This window comes from Amphiprion ocellaris, chromosome 21 (assembly GCF_022539595.1).
Source record: "Amphiprion ocellaris isolate individual 3 ecotype Okinawa chromosome 21, ASM2253959v1, whole genome shotgun sequence".
Lineage (NCBI taxonomy): Eukaryota > Metazoa > Chordata > Actinopteri > Pomacentridae > Amphiprion > Amphiprion ocellaris.
Window position 1 is genome coordinate 29,184,420 of NC_072786.1, and position 24,159 is coordinate 29,208,578.

Genomic DNA, 24,159 nt, shown 5'->3' on the forward strand with positions numbered 1-24,159 from the left:
AAGATTGATTTTGTTGAAAGCAGGAATCATTTATGATTATTTTTTACAGTAAAGTGCTTTTAGTGTGTTCAGGTTTTACAACAACTTAGAAAAATGTGTGCAAAAGTCCAGTCTTTTAACAAAATCTGATCAGAGTTAATGCTTTATTTTTGCCAGATTTTTAAATGACACATGTAGAAAAAATAAAAAATAATTACACACCACAGATGAGTAGTTCAAGGACTGTTAAAAAGTTGAAAATCTGATCATTATTTCTGTTTTTACAGTTCCTGGCTCTGATAAATGGTGTAATGTTAGAAATATTTTTGAAGATAATATGCTTTCAAACCTGTTGTTGGGTTCTAAGTATGCAAATCTGTGCAAAAATGTCTGAAAAGTGCACAAATGTGTGTCATTCAAACCTCAAAAACTGTGTTCACAAACAGCAACATCTTTTTAAATGTCACACTGCCTCAAACTTGCAGAACTGAAAACCTCCACAGTTAAAATGTCAGCAGCAAAACTTCCACCTCCACTTTACCGGAAACAAATCCAGCTTTAAATGAGCAAAAGTACCTGATTATCACGTCTGTGTGGATGTTGTGTTTCCTTTTGACAAGAGATTTCTGTGTGGATCATATGGAGGGTTTCTGTTGGTTTGGACGTGTTTTTCAGTGAGCAGGAACAAAAGACGGGAAATGAGTTCTTCTCCAATCAACGCCTCCTCCGTTATTATTACCGCTGTCGTAATTATTCCTCTTTCTCTACGAGAGGCCGTGAGATGCTCTGCAAACGGTTGGAGGCGACGACTCCTTAACGACAAGAACAAGGAGGCTCATTAGAGCAGCTCAGGGAGAGCAGAGGAAACGAGGAACACTGTGATTAGGCTGCTCTTTGTCAGCGTTAACAGCAGATCATAATGAGGAACGAGGACACAAATACGACCCCGAGCCACTTCCTGTCACGTGACCTCCATTGTAGTGGTCCACAGGGTCCAGCAGAAGATTGTAAAAAGGCAGGAATCTAAAGGTTATTTAAAAAGTATTCAATCAGAATCAGGCATTAAATGGCTCCCATAGTACCTGCCTGTTAAACAACATGCTAACGGCACAGTTTTTATTCTAATTCCCTCAGAAACAGTGTCATGTTTTAGATTGCTGCTGTACATTTGGTTGAAAGAGACGCTAGTTTCTCCCCGGATTCTTTGACAGTAAGAAAAAGCCTCTGAACCCGTTATAAATAAAGTCTGTCAGAGGGTTTGGCAGCATCTGTAGGTGGCGTTGAGTGTTTTTTTTTCCAGGTTTTATTCTGTCAAAGCTGTTAAATTGCCCCAAACCAAAGTAAAAACAATTCTGTCAGCTGTGTGATGCACTTTAAAATAATATTCAGTGGCTTTTCTCAGATGCATGCATCCTCAAGTATCTTATATATTATCTGACACTGACGACAGTGATTTTTATACAAGTTAAAATGAAATGCAAAACAGTTGATTCATTTGTTAATCAGTTTAATCATTTTTGATTTAATTTTTTTAAATCCTTAATTAAAGTATTGAAAATAAATACCTGTTTTTTTTTGTTTTTGTTTTTTTAAAAAGATATTTCCATGTTTTAAAATAAATCATTACCTATAAATATGGTTGAATAATGGTAAAATGCAGCTATTCAGCCTTAATACTGTAGGAAAATGCCATTATTAGTTGAGATTTATTATATAATTTCATCTAAAAAATCTCTCTTTACATGAAACTTTACCTAAAAATGTTGCATATAAATATCGAAATCTTTATTTTTAAAAAAATATTTTCACCTTTAAAATTAATGGAGTTACCTTTGGGAAATTACCAAAAAAAAAAAAAATCAGGGGTATTAAACAAAATTATAGTTAAAGTTGTAAAATATATTTTTAATTTGTTTTTAGTTTTAGTTAGTTTTGATTTGTAATTTTGCATAAAAATCCTGTATATTTCAAATAACTTCTTTTAATTCTACATTAAACATGTAAAATAAATAAATAAATGAATAAAACTCCCCTGTAGTGATATTATTCCTATTTGTGTCTTCCAAAAATGCAGAAAAAAATCTGTTAAATAATACAAAAAATTCTCTAAAATTCTTTTTTTTCACAGTATAAAGTAACTTCAGTAATTGAGTAAAATCTATACAATTAAAGGAAACAATTCAGTAAGTCGCAGATTTGTATTTACAGTTTGAATAACCTATTATATGATTTTTTTCATGTTCTGTTAGTGTGAGAAGATAACTACAGGATAAAATGAAAAAAATAGGACAAATATTGGTCTGATATTAACCATGATTTCTGTTCTCTGCGTGTCTTTCTTGTCTTGGCTTCATCAACATTTCTTCCATTAGCGCCACTTCCAAACATGCAATTAGAGGTTTTCACTTCACTGTTAACGAGAATGACGAGTGAAAAGATGGAAATAAAGCAGCAGATTCAGGTGTTGAAGGGGAGAAACGTCACCTGGGTTCTTCATGACGGTTTCAGGCGGGTTGTCATGCGTGAACGCTGCTGACAGGAATTCCCACGTGACCTGAATGCAGCATGAAGAGCAGGAGTGAAGGGCAGTGCTGTGGAGGACAGGGCAGCGTCCGGCTGATGGACGGGGACATTTTAATCACAGCAGGATGGGGACAGTTAGCTGGAACCGACATTGGCTTCACCGCTGGGGACTGACAGCAGCTCAGAGGGGAGGTGGAAGGGAGGAGATGTGGCCTTTAATGAAGGATAACCAGGATGACAAGAGGCCGAGAGGAAAAATCCAACATAAGATACTGTTAAACGTTGGTGCTTGTAGCTGTAGTTTTGTTGTTCAGCCTGTTAAATCTTTTTCTGCTCAACACAATGACGACACATAATATTAAACATAATTCAGAGCCACTAATATCAAACATCCTGTAAATTTAAAACCATGAGGGGTCTCCTACAAATAATTATAAAGCCCCTGGACCTACTACAAGTCCAGCAAATAGAAACACCCGGTCTCAGTCATGGACGCCGCTGTGATCCTTGAGGCATGAAAAAGGGCTTTAATTGCATTTAGCTTAAGTCAGGCCACTGTGGAATACTAATATGGCTGTAAGGGAGTCAGAATTAAGGCTTAGCTTGGCTCAAAGAAAAGACCCAATCCCATTTCCTCTGCAATTCCTCTCCGGCTCACTATGGGAACGACTGGGCCTCCCGCTGAGGAATTCCCAGCAGAAACAGGCTTTACTGTATTTGTTTATTTGCCTTGTTGGGTACGGACCTCCTCCTCCTCCTCCTCCTCCTCCTCCTCCTCCTCCTCCTCCTCCTCCTCCTCCTCCTCCTCCTCCTCCTCCTCCTCCTCCTTCACCTCCCAGCGTCTTCTCCTGCTGTTTGTGCTCTTTGGCAGCCGACAGCGACATGCCTTTCACTGACACACACCATCCTGTCATAAAAATGCCAGCCAGCTCAATGAGGAGCATGTTTGTTCGCGGCATTTTGGAATTCCACTCCGGTCTTTTCCTCCCCGTCGAACCCCAGAGACCCGGAGAGGAAGCTGGAGAATGACCGGAGTCGAATAAAAGGTCACAAAGGGCTGAAAAACTGGCAAAGAGGAAGGAATCATCGCTATTATACAACTGCTGGCTTCTGAAGGCAGTAGATTAAAGCTGTTCAGAGCTGATAGCTTGTGCATCATCAGATGATTTATTTATATTAAGATGCATTTTGTTTGAAGATTGTTGGTGGTTTTTGATTTTGTCCGGATAGCGTTCTCATGAAATAGTTTCCTCCAGTCAGGACAGTTTTTGCAGGTTTTGACCATTTAAGCCTGAAATCGACAGTTTTCAGTCTTAGTTTGTTGTTTGGCCTTCTTTTAATTATACTTATCCTGTGGAATTAGATATTTCATGATCTAGTTTTGTTTTTGTTTTTTTGCCCCCAAGCTGATCCGAGTCATTTGATATTTAATATCCTAGATAATACACATTTCAAGTACTGTAGATCAGCTGCAGTACCTGGTTGTGCCACCAGGTTACACCTCTATTCTTTGTTACTATCAGTTCTGTGTTTGCAAGCAGAGAGCACTGTGGGAGTTTAAGATTAGAAAAGGTAGAACTTTATTTATTCCAAATGAAATTCTTGTTTAGCTAGTAAAGGGGCACCATGACAAAGTTTTCCGTGGTGCTTAATAACCACTGCATGTTTGAAGTGAAGCCTGGTTTATATATCCTCGTGGCACATGTAGTGGAATTGCTATCTGTGCTAATCAATTATTGATTTATAAAGCTGTATTTACTCAGTAAATTTCTCAAATTTACAACACCTGTGTGACTATGGATGTAAGGAAAAGATCAGGCCAACTTAAATTTTGCCAATTTACAGCCCGAGATCGTACACATCTCCACGTGTAATATTGGTGAACCAAATTACAAAATCACAATCCCTCCTCCATGCTTCACTGCTGGGACTATGCCTTCACTGTGGTAGCCCTGACCAATAACACTAAACATGCTGGACTCCACCTCTGTTCTTCACTGTCGGATATATGCCTTCACTGTGGTAGCCCTGGTTACGAGCGCACTTAACACATGCTGACCCAAACAAATTTATCCTGTGGATTCAGGTATTTAAGAAAATGGTTTTCTTTTTAAAACAAACGTAATTTGTTCCCTGTGATGTTGAAGCTAACACTAGCTAGCTTGAAAGAGCCACTAAGTGCGTCCTAAGTAAGTGGATGTAGCCTTCAGAGGATGAAAAGTCTGCATCTGATTTGGATATACTGATATTCAACTGTCTGAAAACCAAACATCGTTCACAACCTGTCTAAACCTGTTCACATCTGTCCATTATTACTTAATATGAACTTTAAATATCCATACAATCACCGCAGTCTCTTTTGAATCCGCAAAATGCTTTAGTTTTAAAGGACGAACTGCAGCTACTTAACCAATAGTTTTCATGAAATTTTAAGGTTTTTTTGTAGTTTTGAGACACCAGAGTTCAACAAGCAGAATTGGACATCTCAAAAATGAATTGGGACATGTTGGATAGCAAAGGATTGTCTTCTGGAAAGCCTCTGGCACTTTTATCGGTTTACCTTCAGAAGTTTTGTTTATTTCCTGTCCAAATTACTTGATGACTTGTGCTTCTAACATCCTGTTGGTGATATTCCCAGATCTAAGCTATTTTCTTGACTCAGAATTCTCATTTAAGTTGGATTATTGGATAATTCTGTCATATTTGTGCTGGAAAAAAGGGTTTTGTACAGTTGCCATGTAACCATTTCACCTTCTTCAGAGTGATTATTAACTGCTCAGTGGGCTCCTTGCTTTACTTACAGGTGTGATTCATTGTATGCCTCCATTACAACTCGCTGCACATCGACTTCAACATAAACACGACGTGACCCCACTTAACGGAGTGTGTTCTAGCTTCCTGAGCACACATCCAGCCGTCTGAACCAGGATGTGTGTGTGTAAACTGTTGCTGTAAGCGCAGATTTACAGTCTGAGAAGCGAGAAGTGTCTGTCGGCCGAGTGTTAATGGTGTCATCGCGTTTGTGACGACAACAATCGCACAACGTGGTGCGTTGGCTCAGAAAACACTGGAAGCCTTTCTGTGACTCGGCAGCTGGTGGTTTAGAGGAGCTGCTCTTCATGCAGACAACCTCACATTATTCCTGCACCCTGAGGTCAGACTGGCTGCACTGAAGAGTTTCTGCTGGCTTTTCTCACTCGGCTGAAGAGTGTGCGTTGAAAGAAGTGTGTGTTGGTGGAAGTGTGTTCTCCACGTCGACTCTGAGGGCGAACTGGAATAACACAAAGCTCGACTGTGACGGCAGAATGATCCAATGTGTGTGCTGCAAAACTGAGTTTAGTCAGTTGTAAGAAAACTTATGAGACTCTTTTTGCACCATGAAACATGTCACATATGTTTTGCACACAGTTTTTCCTACACATGCTCTGTTGCATGTTGTATTGGACATCACCTACCTCAGTTTGTATGAGCAGATCTTAACTTTTCTGCACTTTAAATATTGCACATGCCTTATTTTTTTTATACATGTACATAACCTTTGTGCACTGTTCTGGTATATTTATATTAGTAGATGCATTTCAATAAATAAATAAGTGTCTAAATGAATATAATGTGTAAATTGCTGCATATGATCATAAAAGCTTTGATTCCTTCAATCCTAAAGGGAGGTTTTTACAAAACTAGGACACTAATTTCAGTATATTTACCAAAGTTAGGTAATGTTTAGCTGACAAAAATTTCTGTTTTTTATTGTTCGCTCCAAAGCTACACTGTAAAAATAAATAAATAAATACATAAACAAATAAATAAATATATAAATAAAAATCTGTAAAAATACCTGTAAAAAAGTCTAGCAGCAAAGGTGCCAGGTTTTAAATTTATTTCATTTTATTCTGTTAGTTTAAGAAGATAACTACAGGATAAAATGAAAAAAAAATAGGAAAAATATTGGTCTGATATTAACCATGATTTCTGTTCTCTGCGTGTCTTTCTTGTCTTGGCTTCATCAACATTTTTTCCATTAGTGCCACTTCCAAACATGCAATTAGAGTAGCAAAGGTTTGTTATTGGTTTTTGGGGGGGATTTTGGGGGGGTAAATTAATATTTTTTTTTTTTGAGTATGTTTATTCAATTCATCAAATCAGGTAAAATGCAGTTTATAAAAGTTTCAACTTGTTATTGCTGCATATGATAATAAAGACTTTGTATCCCTGAATCCTAAAAGGTTTCTTGCCAAACTACCACACTAAATACAGTAAATTTGCCACAATTAGCTAAAGTTTATCTGAGAAGATTTTTAGTTTCTTATTGTTTGCTGCAAAGCTACACTGTAAAAAAACAAATCTGGCAGCAAAGGTGTGAGATAAATAGTTATTTAACAAACGGTGGCATACTGTGTTGTTCAAAAATACTGTTTTTTTTGTTAAATACATATATTTTTTGTGGGGTTTCACTAGATATTTTGTGTTTATTCAATTCACAAAACATGTAAATACAGTTTGTAGTATTTATTTATTTATTTATTTATTTAATCCTTGACATACATATTTCTTTCAAAACAAAACTGCAAATATCTGTAATTTTTTTTTTTTTGTGATTTTAATAGTTTTTTTAGAAAGTGTAATATTTTATGGCCAACTGCCAAAAATTTTGGAGGTTTTTGAACAGTCGGCATGTATCTTTATACTTTTTGTCTGTAATTTTACTAGATAGTAAGTGCAATTTACCCAAAAAAGAAGAAAATTATAGTGAAAAACTGTTTTTTAAAACGTGTGTAGCGATGCATTTATTAAACTTGTTGGTTATGATGGTTTTCTTTTTAACCATGTTAGCAGTTTTCACTTCTCCAAAATGTAAAATTACTGCAGGGCACTTTTAAAATGTTACCATAGCTTAATCTAAAATCATTTTTGTTTTGTTTTTGAGAGTATTTCTCTACATTTGGTCATTTTCTGTCCATTTCAGGAGTTGAATTTTTCCTTTAAACCAACTAATGAAATCAAAAAACACATCAATAACCAGCCACACATGCTGTGTTCAGTTGAAGACTCGTGATTCTTAATGTCATTTTGTGTAAAAGTGTGAAAATCATAAACTTGTAGCAACTTTGTGTTCTACCTTGACCATGTTTATTAATTTTCATCCTGTTCTCTGTTTTCTGTGCAGCGTCTGATACTGAGCAGGATGCAGCTGTAAAACTTGACCAGGAGCGAGCTGAGATAGTCGCCAAATATGACAAGGTAGGACGAAACAAAAAGCTCCCTGCATTCAGCTGCAGGCTCACAGAAAAAGGTTAGGGGGAAGCTGTAACCTTCCACTGCAACAACAATTATGCTTTTCTTGTGGTCGTCCACAGCCAGATTCCAGCCGGTCGGTCGGTCGCACCAGACTTCATATCGCTGTGGTTAAAGCCCTCCATGAATCACTGCCTTATTGCCCGTTATTGCCAGCTTCTGTGTGTTTTAAGCATTTTCATAAATTTAGCAGGGCTGTGATTACTGTGTTTCCAGAGCCACGTCTCACATGCAGTTTTCAGCCGAAGCTCATCGGCTACTAATGAAAATTAACATGTAAATGATGCATTTTAAAGCCACCGTAATGGTCCACGCTGTGTGCATGTGCAGCGGACTGAGCGTTAGTTGTGTTAGAAGGGCTGGGCAAATAAAAGGCTCTGCTGCAGCACTGTGGGGTTAATAGAACAGGAAGGAAAAAGATCAGAGTTAAACATTAAACTCGACTGCACAGAAAGTGTGATATCATGGACACGGAGGGATTTTACTGGCTGTGATGCAGAGGTGGCAGGTTATTTAGTGGTGTAATATGCAGGATTTGGAGCAAAAAAAGAGGAATCTGTATTTTTTTTGCATATGGAAGGTTATTCCATATGCAAAAAAAAATACACTGATGTCTTCTTCTGTGCGTCTTGATATTTTCTACATGAAGAATAATTTGTACAACATCAACAGAACTCATGTATATTTGTTGTTTATTTTCTTTCGTTACTGATGCCGTCTTCATTTTTGCACAATTTCCCCGATGTAGGGTCAATAAGGGATTATCAGGCAGCTTGTGCATGATTATTGGTAATCAAGGAGACCAGTAAGCAATATTTGGAACTAATGTACATTAAATATTATGTATTAACAGCATGCTATAGCTGAAAAGTGCCCATTTATAACTGGATTTTGTCATGAATAAGGATAGATGCACAGTATGGAAACAGAAGTAGTGATGTTTGAGCATTATGTGACGCTACAAAGTGCTCTTCTGTTTCCTGATCGATCAACTGTTGATCAACCAGTTTGTCTCCTGTAGCTACATCAGCCGTTCTTCTGTTTTCTTTATCTTTTTCTCTGTTTTATCATTTGCATTGCCCATTAAGGCCCAGATCTTATGGTGGTTATGCTCCTAACTTAGCCGCTAGCTGTTAGCGTAGCTGTGAAAAGCAGCGAATGTCCTGATTGTGTCGATGTTTGTGCTTCTTGTTCAGTTTTAATGTGCTTCTTGTTCAGAGATAAATCTGTCAGTGAGAACAGGGTGGTAAAGTTAATTTGACTTCAGAAAGATGTTACTGTACTTCAGTTAGCATTAGCCACAGGTACAGCGGCACAACAAAGCTCATAGCGATAGCCTTAGCCTAGCAAAATAAGTTCCAACTGCGCCGACACCAACAAGTGAATTGTTCTGGCATTTCCACTGCGACTGGGCTTCCCTCTGTAAGACTGTGTTTATTAGAACTTCTTTATTAAAACTTGATGAAAAACTTGAGCTTTGACTCAACAAATCAGATATGGCTGTGGATGGGAAACTGCTTGAGACCACAGACAAAGAGACACAGCGGCATCAGAGCCAAAGTAGAGCATTTAATTTCATTTTATCCAGAGTCAGTGAATAGAAATAGCAATCCTACTTTTATAATACAACCTTCATTGAGTTTTATTGAGAGAGAGAAACTATATACACCAATCAGCCACAACATTAAAACCGTCGACAGCTGAAGCGTACAACATTGAGGCCCTGACTCAGAGTTACTGCCTCCTCTGGTTGCTAAATAATAAAAGGTTCCACCTGTTGGAACAACCAGGTACTACACTACCACAGTTGAAACAGTGTTTTTAAAGCAAAAGTGCTTTAAAAATGTTGCTTTGTTATGTTTTACTGTTAATTCGATATTTTTGGGCTTTGGATGGTTTAAAGAAGTCAAATTATTTCTTTTGTGACACTATATGGTCTTTCACAATCAATTATGTTAGAAAAAATTAATCACAGTAATAAACATTAAGAGGCTCCACCTGTTGGACCAACCAGGTACTAGAGTACTACAATTGAAACAGTCTTTTTAAAGTAAAATTGATTTAAAAATTTTGCCATGTACCACCTACCTAACTATTGTTCCAGACCAAGAACACTCCTTTTGAATGACAGTCGTCCCCCAGTAAGACAATGTGCTCCACTACAGCTCAAGAACTGCTTGAGGAACACAACCAAGAGTTCTAGGCACCGACACAGCCTCCGAGCTAAATCTCTAAATCCCAATCCAGTGGATCATCAATGGGAAGTACAATCTATTGAGGCCAAACCCTGCAACCCACAGGACCCAAAAGATGCTAGCTTCCTGATGCTTGCCAGGCATCAGTGGACACCACCAGAGATCCTGTATCTTTACCCCGACATGTCAGAACTGTTTTGAGTGCATGAAGAACACATGCGCAAATGTTATGCTATAACTTAATGCATGTGAGTCCCTCCCATTAAAACTACTAGGGCCCCAAAGATCTAAGAAAAAAATGAAGTATTTTATGTCTGGTATTGACCTGATTTCTGAACATTTGTGCGTGATAGTTTCTACAGCTGTCTTTGCTTCTATCTCACATGGAAAATGGAAATACTGCTATGACTCATGATTTTCAAGCACTTTGCTTGTTGTTGGTAAATTGCAGCAGGGAGGAAGATAACATTTGTCCAGCATCTGTCTCTCAAATGGCAAATTGGAGAAATCCTTGTCAAAAACGTAGGTTGTTGTTGTTGTGTTTATGTGACGAAATACATCCATCCATCCATCCATTATCTATACACCGCTTAATCCTCACTAGGGTCGCGGGGGAGGCTGGAGCCTATCCCAGCTGTCTCAGGCGAAGGCAGGGGACACCCTGGACAGGTCGCCAGTCTGTCGCAGGGCTACATATATAGACAAACAAGCACTCACACATTCACACCTACGGGCAATTTAGAGTAATCAATTAACCTCAGCATATTTTTGGACTGTGGGAGGAAGCCGGAGTACCCGGAGAAAACCCACGCATGCACAGGGAGAACATGCAAACTCCATGCAGAAAGATCCCGGGAAAGCCGGGACGCGAACCAGGGACCTTCTCGCTGCAAGGCGAAAGTGCTAACCACTACGCCACTGTGCAGCCCATGTGACGAAATACACAATAGGATATATCATTATCTCATTTTTACAATCCTGAAGCATCCAATGGAAGAACAATACTAAACCTTAAATTATATCCAAGCATTTAGCAATCTTTTTACTTCATAAACATTATTTTATTTAGACATATTTTTATCAAATTTTATGTAAAATGGAAAGTCTTTATTTAGACATTGCGCTGTTGCCGTTGATGCTAAAGTAAAATCTACAGATCTGTTGTCATTACCTGACTGTTACAGTGGTATGTAAAAGTTTGGGCACCCCTGATAATTTTCTAGATTTTCCTTTATAAATCACTGGTTGTTCGGATCAGCAATTTCAGTTAAATATATCATATAGCAGACGAACACAGTGATATTTGAGAAGTGAAATGAAGTTTATAGGATTTACAGAAAGTGTGCAATAATTATTTAAACAAAAGTAGGAAGGTGCATAAATTTGGGCACCCTTGTTGTTTTATTGATTTGAATACCTTTAGCACTAATTATTGGAAAACAAAATTTGTTTGGTAAGCTCATTGACCCTTGACCTACATACACAGGTGAAGCCAATCATGAGAAAGGGGATTTAAGGTGGCCAATTGCAAGTTGTTCTCCTTTTTGCATCTTCTCTGAAGAGTGGCAACATGGGAGCCTCAAAACAACTGTCAAACGACCTAAAAGCAAAGATTGTTCAACATCATGGTTTAGGGGAAGGATACAAAAAGCTAGCTCAGAGATTTCAGCTGTCAGTTTCCACTGTTAGGAACATAGTGAGGAAATGGAAGACCACAGGCACAGTTCTAGTTAAGGCCCAGAGTGGCAGGCCAAGAAAAATCTCAGATAAGCAAAGGCGAAGGATGGTGAGAACAGTCAAACTCAACCCACAGACCAGCTCCAAAGACCTACAACATGATCTTGCTGCAGATGGTGTCACTGTGCATCGTTTAACTATTCAGTGCATTTTGCACAAGGGGATGCTGTATGGGAGAGTAATGCAGAAGAAGCCTTTTCTGCGCACATGCCACAAACAGAGTCGCTTGAGGTATGCTAAAGCACATTTGGACAAGCCAGCTTCATTTTGGAATAAGGTGCTGTGGACTGATGACACTAAAATTGAGCTATTTGGACATAACAAGGGGCGTTATGCATGGCGGATGAAGAACACAGCATTCCAAGACAAACACTTGCTACCCACAGTAAAATTTGGTGGTGGTTCCATCATGCTGTGGGGCTGTGTGGCCAGTGCAGGTACTGGCAATCTTGTTAAAGTTGAAGGTCGCATGGATTCCAGTCAGTATCAGCAGATTCTTGCGAACAGTGTTCAAGAATCAGTGACAAAGTTGAAGTTGCGCCGGGACTGGATACTTCAACAAGACAACGACCCTAAACACTGCTCAAATTCTACTAAGGCATTCATGCAGAGCAACAAGTACAACATTCTGGAATGGCCATCCCAGTCCCCAGACCTGAATATTATTGAAAATCTGTGGTGTGATTTAAAGCGGGCTGTCCATGCTCGGAAACCATCAAACCTGACTGAACTGGATGTGTTTTGTAAAGAACAATGGTCAAAAATACCTTCAACCAGAATCCAGACCCTCATTGGAAGCTATAGGAAGCGTTTAAAGGCTGTTATTTCTGCAAAAGGAGGATCTACTAAATATTGATGTAATTTTTCTGTTGGGGTGCCCAAATTTATGCACCTTCCTACTTTTGTTTAAATAATTATTGCACACTTTCTGTAAATCCTATAAACTTTATTTCACTTCTCAAATATCACTGTGTTCGTTTGCTATATGATATATTTTAACTGAAATTGCTGATCCGAACAACCAGTGATTTATAAAGGAAAATCTTGAAAATTATCAGGGGTGCCCAAACTTTTACATCCCACTGTAATTATTCTCAGTTATTGATATCCATCTTGTTCTTGAAGTCCGCCATCACTCGGCCCAAGAAAAGTGTCCGATTGTTATGCAGATGTGTTATTATTTCACGAGTGTGCGTATAAATTATTAGACACTCATCTGAGAGCAAATTTGCAAATGAAAAGCCTCTTTACAAAGTCCTCAATGGCATCCATAAACCTGTCAGACTTCTATAAATTACCCTCTAATGTGTGTTTTTATCAGGTGGCGTCGAGTTATTAAACAAGATAAAACAGTCAAAGCTACTATTTTATTCATCTTTGTGCATTTAGATGAACTCGTGTGCAGTAATTGTTGGTAGTTTCTGAGCTCTGTGGATGTTTCCTGAGTGATACGTCGTCTCATGCTCGGTGCTATCAGTCGGACCAGCACTCGCTCGCTTTTTAAATTAGTCTTTTTAATTTAGTCCAGCAGGCTGCATAATGGAGACGCCTCATTAGGAGCGAAGAGAACGTGGAGATGATGGAGGCGTGTGTTGCTGCTCATCATTTATGGATATTAAGAATGATTTTTTTTTGCAGGAATTTATAGTTATGCTTCCAAACTGCAACTGAATCGAGGTCGCTGATTGCAAATAATTGGAGCCAATATTTCGTCTCCACTGAAGTCATGCCTGGTTGGGATCAAATCAAAACTGTCAAATGTTATCATGTTGTCCTGTTTGTTTTTTCAGCTGCACTAACAGCATGTCTCTGGAAATAGAAGTATCGACAAGTTCACCAGTTTGTGAACAACTCTTGGCTGGGTCAACATTCCTGGTAGTTTCTATCGATTTCCTCTCAGGACTTCAGCTTTCAGTGAACTTTCCTTACACGAAATCTGGTTCAGACCCTGTTGGAAGAGATGTTGTGGCTTTGTTGAGTACTTTGGTTTATTACCAAATATTTAAATGGGAAATGAAACGTGGATGTTTTTAGCATTGGTAGCCCCAAAATATATTAGAAAGGAATTGTTTGAACCAAAGATATGGCAGATTTATTTTCTGATTTCTACCGAGGAATCTAGCAATTGATGAAGTGACATCAGTACGTAGAAATAGTGCTAAGCAGCAAATGCTAGCAAACTAACACGCCAAACCAAGAAGAAACCAAGACACCTATGACTCCTCTGATGGCATTAGGTTGAAAATCCAATGCCACCAAGACACTTATTCTTCATTGAAAGAGTTACAGCAAAGAGACTAGTGAAGGAGGCCACCAAGACATCTATGACTCATAAAGTGAAAGGCAGGGGGGAGTTGTGGTTGATTTCACAACATCTACAGATGAATAAAGCAACTTGTTGCTGAATTGCTGCTAACACGGCTGTATACTCACAGAATAGTTAAGTAAAAAGCAAGTATCTTTCACGGTTTTCTGAATTTATGTCTGTTTTTTGTTGGAAGACACTTTAGTGACACAGTTTAGTGTAGAATGACACATTTGGGAATAAGTGTGTCATAAAGTAAGAAAAGTGAAAAAATAACCTAATAAATCAGATTTGCCTTCATGTGACTGAGAAACCTCAACTGTCACTATTAAAGTATTACAAATTTAAATGACTGGTGGCTTTTAAATTATAAATTTTGTTACTCGACCTACATTTGTTCTGGGCTTATGACAGTCAGAAGATGATTAAACTATTTTTGTTTCTTTCTTTTTCTCAAATATTTGCTTAGTTCTTATAGGATTCACAATTTTGTCTCTTCAGAAGCTTGAAATGATTCTGATTAAACAACTTACAAGAAGAAATCACTTCATTTGAACGTCTCACACCTCAGAATCAACTTCTAACAAGTGATGCAAGGAGATAAAGCCTTATATTAGGGGTCAGAAGCAAAAAAAAGATGAAGAACCACTGATTTATTGTTGAATAAGTAGCAGTTATATTGATAAGATAAGATAAAGTTCTTTATTTCTCCCCACTCCAGGGGAAATTTACATTGTTACAGCAGCTTTATTTACAATATATACAAGGGTGGCAAAATTTTTTAACAGAAAAAATAAAAATAAAAATAAACCGCAGAGATCCAACACACGGTCGACCGTATTGTGCAGTCAGTCAGAGATCTGCAGCGACACACAATCACAGGAGCGACTGCTGAGTCCTGCTTTAATTTCAGCCTGAAATTGATTCCAAGCAGAGAGAGAAATGATAAATGTGTCGGCTGTGATCATGTGGAGCTCAGGCTGGAGAATAAAACACTGAGGGCTTTTTGATTCTGCACAGATGCCGAGTGCGTTTGAGTTATTTATTCAACTGATCTGCAGACGCTGGGCGGGAACACAAGGACGAGATGAAATCTGGAATATTTCACTTCGACATCTGGTGGGACATCTGAGTCTGTTACCGTGGACAGAATGTTTTTAAGACATTCAAGGTCAAGTCTAACAAGAGTTTCTGTAGTGGTAATGCATATTTTTCCTAACACGTACACTACCATTAAAAAGTTTGGGGTCACTTAGAAATGTCCTTATTTTTGAAAGAATAACAGTTTTCTTCAATGAAGATAACATTAATTGAATGATAAATCCAGTGTAGACATTGTTAATGTGGTAAATGACTATTCTAGCTGGAAACAGCTGATTTTTAATGGAATATCTCCATAGAGGTACAGAGGAACATTTCCAGCAACCATCACTCCTGTGTTCTAATGCTACATTGTGTTAGCTAATGGTGTTGAAAGGCTCATTGATGATTAGAAAACCCTTGTGCAGTTATGTTAGCACATGGAGAAAAGTGGCAGTTTAACTGGAAAACATGGAATTTTCTGGGTGACCCCAAACTTTTCAACGGTAGTATACGCTCATTTAAGTTCTTTGACTTATTTAGCTCATTTATTGGTCATTTTGAGCATATATTAATAAGCAGCTGTAGCAGTGACCCCTTATTTTTATAAGCAAGTATTGCATCAGAAAAAGTTCATGGAAATGACAAAGCTCAGAAAAACTTCGACAATTTTGCAAGTTTTTTTCACTCTCTGAAGGTAGAAAAACATCGTTTCATAAGTCATTGCTCCTTCTGTATAAATTCTGACATACTGGACATTTAACTCTTCTATTTGATTTATTACAGCCATTTAAGCTATAGCGCCACTTTCCTGGTTTATTTACTGCAAAGCAGCTAATGGAAACAGCACTCAGCAACATCTTTTTAAATGTTTTTATGCTTTGATTTACTTTAAAATTGACAGTCAGGACAAAAATATTGCAAAAAAAAAAAAAAAATGCACATCCAACCAGGGATATCCCATGATATAACCACAGGTTAATGAAAGCTTGGTTACTTTTACTTATATTTATTTAAAATGCAGCATTTAATATGACTAAAATAATCCTCTGAACCCCCAAAAACCTCTTGACTGACTTGAAAGGTATGATGTCTTAGAAAAATCATTTTAATCACACAATTTATCAAAGTGTGAAACTAAAAGCTGAAAAAGAAACATTGGATTTTCAACCTTTTGATGATTTTTTATGATTTCTGTCAAGAAAATGAACCAAATCTAAGCTTAAATTGTCACCTTATTCTACATTTTATTTGAAAAGCGACAAAAGATAACCAGTCATGTGGCTAAAATTCAGGAACTACTCAGCTGAACTGCAGGCGGTGTACACAAAACAGATAGAAGATGGGTATGAAAGCAAATTAACGAAACTAGGAGCAAAATAAAACATGGTTTTTCAGTAAAATAAATACAGCATGGCTCAAAAACAGTAAAGAGAGGAGCAAGCTGTTGAAAGATACATTCTGCATGGTGAAACATCTCTCTAGATACGGTGCACAGAGTAGTGAGTAGGAAAATGTGGATGTTGTTCGAGGTCTTTTTTCATTTTAACTTTGATATTCTGCACAGAACACATTCCTGAGTCTTCTGTATTTATAGTCATGGTTGTTCTGTTTCCATAGAGGTGCAGGACTTTATATTACAGTGAAAAGGTTTATCTGGAGAATCCTTCTTGCTTTCAGAAATCACAACCTGTCTGTATGTATGTAATGTCAAGTTCTGCTTGGTGTTTACCTTTTCAGAGCAACATCTTAATTGAAGGAACAAATAAACACGACTGACACACTTTTCCTGTAATTACTTTGCAGTTCAACAAAGTGAGGCGTATGTTTCTCGGTAATTACATAGTGCTCAGAGACAGGGTTTTTCCTGCAGAGAGGAAGATTCAACAACTTAGTGAAGACGTTTAAAATCACCAGCGGCAACTTTTGCTTTTTAAATGTGTTTTTTTTTAGCCAGTTGTGTTAATTTGACGTTCATTTAATTGTGCTTAATACACATTTTTGGTCATCAAATGGACAGAAATGACAGGAAAAGGCACAGATTAGAGATCAAATGAAAATGATCCAATCCAAGTTGATACTGTTCTGGTTATAACTACAGAAAAAAACAGTTTCTTTGTAATTTTGGGTGCGTTTTTATTTGCACAGAGGGTTCTGCACAGTGAGGTGTACAGATTTTTTAGGCTACCAGATGAAATCCAGTCTGGTGTCTGCAGATTTAGGCCATGTCCACACGTAGCAGGGTTTTTGTAAAACCGAATATCCTGCCCCCTCCGTCTAGAAAAAAACTTACACACCACCTCGTTTTCAGAAAAATACTTCATCCACACCTAACTGCATAAGTGCGTTTTTCAGCACATTCATAAGCATGCCGGACCTTTAGGTGGCAGTAGTTCCCCAAATCCTAGCAAGGTGGTGGAGAATAACCGTCCTTAACGTCGTCCTTCGCCTGTGTTGTTGAATGTGGAGCAGTATCTGGGCTTGTAAAAACAAGCAAGTAAAAAGCGCCTGTACAAGAAACAGCGCCCAAAACCTTGTGAGAGCATCCATACTGTTACCCAATGTAAACACAGGTCGCATATGTGACGTAACAACATATTTTGTCGCAGGCGGTGACGTTTCGAAACGCAAAACCCCGGTTACTGATGTCCACATGCAGACGCAGAAAACGGAGAATTCGCAAATCTTCACTTTGGTCGGAGTTTTTAAAAAGAATCATTTTTGATGACGTAAATCTGCGTTTTCGTGTGGATGATAGGCCGAATCGTAGAAAAATATCTTCGTTTTGTGAGATACCCGGCTACGTGTGGACAAGGCCTTTATGAGATATCGAACTCTAAAAGAAAAAAAGTTGGATTCTTGCACCAGTAGTTTGCAGCCTCGACATACATTTTTAAAGTTTTACTCGATGCAACCTGAAAAGAAAATCCTCTCTGTTGCAGTGGCTGTTTGGTATTGTTGGTTGTGTTTGCTTTGGATTTGAGATTTCAGCCTCTGCACCCCAACAGAGATGGGATGACTGACATGTTTGCTGATTCTTTTAACTCACTTTGAATGTAAATTAACTTTTATTTCTTCGAACAAAAGTGCAAATCTTCAACCTGCAACTCCAGTTTGTGAACTTTTACACTTTTTTTCACTGCAACAAGGCCTCAAATCAACCAGACGTGACTCGACATTTGCAGGTTTTTGTTATATTCTGACCTTTCCGTCCTCTTTTCTTGATATATTCTCTCCCTACTCGTGTCTGCATAAAGCTTCCTCGCTCTCTCTACCTGTTGGGTTTTTCTATTTCGCTGCTCCATGATGGTGAATTAACCAGAAACAGTTTTTTTTTCAGAGTCAGACGGTGCAGGTGGGCGTTTGGCTGTTCATTTCACACCTGTTAATCGTCGCTCACACACAATGTAACACACACACACACACACATTGCCGTAAACACACACTCGTGGCGACACACACTTTCCCAAGGGCGCCGGAGTCGTAATCTAGCAGCCAATCAAAACGTGATTCCGTGCCCAGGAGGAACGTGGGCGGCATGTAATTCAGCACTCGATCAGACGCCACTTCTCGGTTTGTTTCGGAGCGCAAACAGCATTAGTCAAACAAACTGATGTGACAATTATTTTCTGGAGCAACTGATTCTATAAAGTGTCGGAAACTATAGAAGTACGTCCAAGGAGGGGGGAAAATGCTTCTTTCTAGCAGAACTTTGTAGCTTGTTTTACTGTTTACTCATCCATGTTGCACTCAAGTGATCTAATTTTCCATTTGAACACCAAAACCAGAAATATTAATGCAGTTTAAAGCTAGTAAACCAGGATTACTTCTTCTTTCAAGTGATATAAAATGGCATCATGAAAGCGTATCATCATCTTATACATATATACTGTTGGATTGAAAAGTAGGAAATATTCATTTTGTCTCAGCTCAAGTCTAAAACCCAAAGAAGTTTGATTTATTACCAAATATGACAATAATAATCAGTTGTAAAATTTGACATTGCATTTTCACTTGTTTGCCTAATTGGTCATTTCAACTCTGCTTGACATTCCCACACATACATTCATTTAAAGTCTTTGGCTTATTTAGCTCATTTAATGGTAATTCTTCGCATATATTAATCAGTAGCTGTGTCAGTAACCTATTCTTATATGCATTGTGAAGTGTCACATTAGGAAAAGTTACAGAAAATTACCAAAAAAAAAAATCAAATTACCCAAATTTGCAAGTTTTTTTCACTTGCTAACAGTGTTTTTTGACATTTTTTGAAAGGGTTGATGCTTTTTTTTTTTTTTTTTTTTTTTTTTAAATAAATTCTGACAAACTGGACATTTAAATTAGTTGTCAAGTTTCTTCTACTCTGTTTTTCACAGCCATATAGTTCCATAGAGGTCACAGCGCCACCTTCTGACATCACTATGCAGTGTAGTTTATTCAGGAGCAGGACTAAATCACACCTTTTCAAATGTTTTTGCCTGTTGTTGTCTTTGTAAATTTGTAAATGTGCCAGTATTAGCCTGTGGATTTTGTAAAATATTGACTGGTTGTTGAAGTAATCATTAAAAACAACAACAAAGCCATTTTAGTTTAACTATTTTCTCCCATTTTAGCTGTGTGAAAGTTCTTGTATTTGTTTTTGTTTTTTTACCTTTGCTGAGGTTATCTTGGTTATTTCATTTCTTAGATTGATCATTTTGGTGGTTGTTTTGGCTTAAATCCATTCTGACGTTAAGACTTGACTCCTGTAAATAGTTAAATAAATATCACTTATGTCTTAATCAAGGCAGACTCAGTTCAGATTTTGGTTACTGGGAACCGATTCCACCACCGAAGTCGTCTAGTACATTTAAATCCTCATTCTAAATCTTTACTTTGGAGAAACTGCAACTAGCCACACTTTGGCAGTTTTACAAGATAAAAATACCAAAACTGTACCCAGTGACTCATAAATAGTGTTCCCAGCTAACTTTCAGTACCTTGTTATACTCCAAAAATACACCTACATTTCAGTTTTTAATGGTGTTTTCTGTTGTTTCTTCCTCTTTCTTTTTGGTTTTTAGGGGAAAGAGGCCACCGTGGAGCCCTGGGAGGACACCAACTTCCACCTGTACAAAGTCGTCGACCGTTTTGGCTTCGTCCAGTAAGACCTCACACAGAAAAACATACACACAACCTACAATCACCACTAATGCCTAAATGAAATACCTCTGAACCAGCTGGACAGTAGCACTGCTAAAGAAAATGAGAGGCTGTGTGGCTGGTTAGGACACCACGAGGCTCTTAAACAGAACTCTTATATATAGTCTGGAGCATGCAGGCAGGAAACAGGCCGGTTAGCCACAATCACAGGGCATCAGTGTTCGGGTAGAGATCCAGACCAGAGCTGGGCGGGTGGCGAAGCAAAGAAACCTGCGGGTTATTGTGATTGTTTAAGACAAGGACAGAAGTGTCCTGAGGTGAAGGTCAGTGACTGTGCAGGAGAAGAAGTAGAAGAAAAAGCAAAGGGTTGATGCCTCAGACTGGAAGGACTGGTGGCAGAAAAAGAGCCTCCATGAAGTGTTTACATTAAAGACATTAAGAAGACAGACGTCACTTTTCATCTTTGAAGGTTTTTTGAGACCCAGGGACATTTGTCCAACAGCTGGTATAATTAATTAATGTGTGAAATCTGGTGTCATGTTCAGTTGTGAACCAAAGAACCAGCCTCAAGCTCAGACTGTAAATAAAGATGGATGATTTTTACTTGTTCCACCCACTGTAAAGAAATGAAAACCGTAATATCACAGAAATGGATGTCATTTGCAACCAGAGTCTATGCAGAAGTAACCACAGGGATTGAGATGTTATATCACCTCCTGCAACATACACAATTTTATCCAGTTTAAAAATAGTTTAAAGCTCTCTGTAGCTTCAGATTAGCTACTTTTTTCCACTTCAGGAACATGCAAGCTGTTATAATCTTCCCACCGCAAGAACTGTTGCCATAGATCCTCTTTTAAGGCCTTTTTCAAGAAAGAAAATGTACCTACTCCAGGTTGGGTACTTTTTTACAAAGTTGATTGAGTCAATTCGGACAGGACAACAAAAGCTAGCTAATTTTTATCTGTCTTCTCGATGTCCTCGTCCAGTTGCAGTTGTCTACTCTCTAATATCGCCATCAACAACATAAAATTCAATGTATAGACTCTAACAACCCTCCATTGTTCAATTTCCTGCGTGCTCATAGAAGTGGAGTTATGTCCAGTGACGATAATTTGCTTTTGTTTTGATGCAGTCATAGTTAAAGTCATGTTCAAAGCTGTTGGATCTGCACCACAATGGAAGCATAAAAGAAAAGGCAGATTGCGGCACAAATTCTATAAAAGTTTGTGCCACCTCGCCTCCTCAGAATATCATTTTGCACTAGATGAATGTTAATGATTATCGTCAATCCATTGATTGCAGGTAATTTAACACATTAAATTATATTAACCAACAAGGCAGAAGATGAGGGATGTACATGTCAAAAAAAATGTACAGTAGGTTAGCTGTAGTACCTGGTTGTGCCACTAAGTGGACTCTCTTACTCTTTAGTACTGTAGCAAACCGAGGAGTCGATCGCTTGGACTACTGAACTAAGTTTCCTGGTGGCAGCAAATTCAATCATGGGAATGTTAATGATGGAATCCAGATTGGTAATGAATAGTTTTGTGATTGCTGTTTCAGTTATGTTGTTTAGAATTTTGATTGTTATGGAGACTTCTGTGGTAGTTAATGACTTCGGGCCATTGCCTAACAATTTTCACAGTTTCTGCTTATAATGAAGAATCCAATATTGGCTTTTTAAAATTTTTGTAAAGAAAATGTGTGTTTCAAACCCTCCAGAAGGGTTCAGAGAGTTTAGGGTTTCGGCATTATTGATGATTAAAAAAAAAAAAAAAAAAAAAAAAACACTTCATCAGATCAAATTATTGCACTGAGCTCACATTTGTGACATTGATTCTTGCACTCACATTTAGATAACACTGTACACTACTGTTCAAAAGTTTGGGGTCACTTAGAATTGTCTTCATTTAAAAAAAAAAACCAAACATTTTTTTCAGTGAAGATGCCCACATATGCTACCGTTCAAAAGTTTGGAATCACTGAGAAATGTCCTCATTTTTGAAAGAAAAGCAGTTTTTTTTCAATGAAGATCACATTAAATGAATGATAAATCCAGTGTAGACATTGTTAATGTGGTAAATGACTATTCTAGCTGGAAACAGCTGATTTTTAATGGAATATCTCCATAGAGGTACAGAGGAACATTTCCAGCAACCATCACTCCTGTGTTCTAATGCTACATTGTGTTAGCTAATGGTGTTGAAAGGCTCATTGATGGTTAGAAAACCCTTGTGCAGTTATGTTAGCACATGGATAAAAGTGGGAGTTTTACTGGAAAACATGAAGTTGCCTGGGTGACCCCAAACTTTTGAATGGTAGTGTATGTTACTGATATAAGACTTAACAAGAAATGAAAACTGAAGGAAGAAGAAATATACTTTTAGATATCTGTTTACAAACTATAGCATGTCTGCAAAAATTTTAGTTTTACTTGTTTTTAGGAATAAATCTAAAATGTGAAATACCATAAACATGTTGGATCAATAAAAAAATACATCAGATGCTCAGTTTTCCCTTTCAGCTTCATTTTAAACAACATTCTGTATTAAAGTGAAGAAAACAGGAAGAAGAAAACGGTGCAAACTATTTCTCCGCAGGGATTGATTATTACAGTCTCAGTTTATTCTGCTAAACAGCAGGTAGGAAATAGAGGAGCTGGAACCAGAATATTGACTGAGTTTGTCTCAAAGGAAAATGCTCCTGCAGAGACTTTAAAACAGATAAACAGGTTGAGGAAAGTCCAATCTGTTATTTTCTGATTGTTTGGCTGCTCTGTGATGTTTTCTTCCTCTGATGACATTCAGGCAGCGAGTCGAGCTCGAGTCTTACTCAGGTGTTTCATCAATCAGTGTTTTATGGAAGGAATGCATTAAAATACCGACATCGGGTGCAGAAAAATTGAGCCTGGTTGGAATATTCGTGTTTGTATCGCGTGTACATTCAGGTGTAACTAAACTGTGATTCATCCATTGCATTTGTACCAGCAAGGACAAACTGGAGGTCAAAAGATGATATTTCCTTTTTCTTTTGTTCATTTCTTTCTCTTTTTTTCTTTTTCTCTCCTCAGTGAGAATGAACTTCCATCCTACGACTCGGTGGAGGAGAAGGTGAGTCACAACAAACAAATACATCTGTACAGCTTGCAGCATTTTTTACACAAATGCAGAAAATTTTCAAGCACAGCAATCAGGAAATTACATTTCACATTCATGATTGCATATTTAGCTCATCTAAACAGCTGTGAGCATTAGATTAATTGGACAGAACATGTTTGAGATGCACAGAACCAGACAGAAGCTAATGTTGTGTTCATTGAGCAGCTATGTCCTCACATAGTTCTCAAGGAAATTTGAGATAAGCTTGTGAAATATTGCAATAAATGAAATGTGAATTAGGCTCGTTTCCACCAACTGCGGCGAAGCAGATAAACTTGGCTGCATAGTGACGTCAGAAGGTGGCGCTATAGGGCTACGTTAGCAAAAATGACCTCAAAAAAGTGTAAAACATTCCATTTCCGTTGACGTTTCCTCATCTGATACTTCAAAATGTGTATAAAAACACATTATGAAACCACTTCTTTATTGCGATGGGTCTCATGTACGACTGAAAATGTCCCACAGACCCCAAAATAATAATCAACTGTAGTTTCTGATAGATTGGGTCAACATGGCATCAATGGTGAATAAATAACAATACACCATGATGGACAATGGTTATATGGCATATTTACTGTAAAAACAATGTGTTTTGGTTTTTTATTTCCTTCTCTTTTTCTTCTTCTTCTTTGAGGTTTTTCAAGTTGGAAAACAGCTATATACAGCCTATAGCGCCATCTTCTGATGTCACTATGCAGTCAAGTTTATTGTCTGTAAAACAGTGAATGGAAGCAAACCCATT

The 24,159-nt window shown here is 37.8% G+C and overlaps 1 protein-coding gene across 4 annotated transcripts in view; it reads left to right on the plus strand.

The window, feature by feature from the left end:
* usp6nl (USP6 N-terminal like) overlaps nucleotides 1–24,159 on the plus strand; it is a 140,056-nt gene that overhangs the window by 88,918 nt on the left and 26,979 nt on the right. For all 4 annotated transcript variants that reach the window (XM_055006294.1, XM_055006293.1, XM_055006291.1 and 1 more), the window contains 3 exons: nucleotides 7,670–7,743; nucleotides 20,178–20,257; nucleotides 23,330–23,369. In XM_055006294.1, coding sequence (XP_054862269.1) covers nucleotides 7,670–7,743; nucleotides 20,178–20,257; nucleotides 23,330–23,369 — 194 coding nt within the window. The remainder of the gene's footprint in view (nucleotides 1–7,669; nucleotides 7,744–20,177; nucleotides 20,258–23,329; nucleotides 23,370–24,159) is intronic.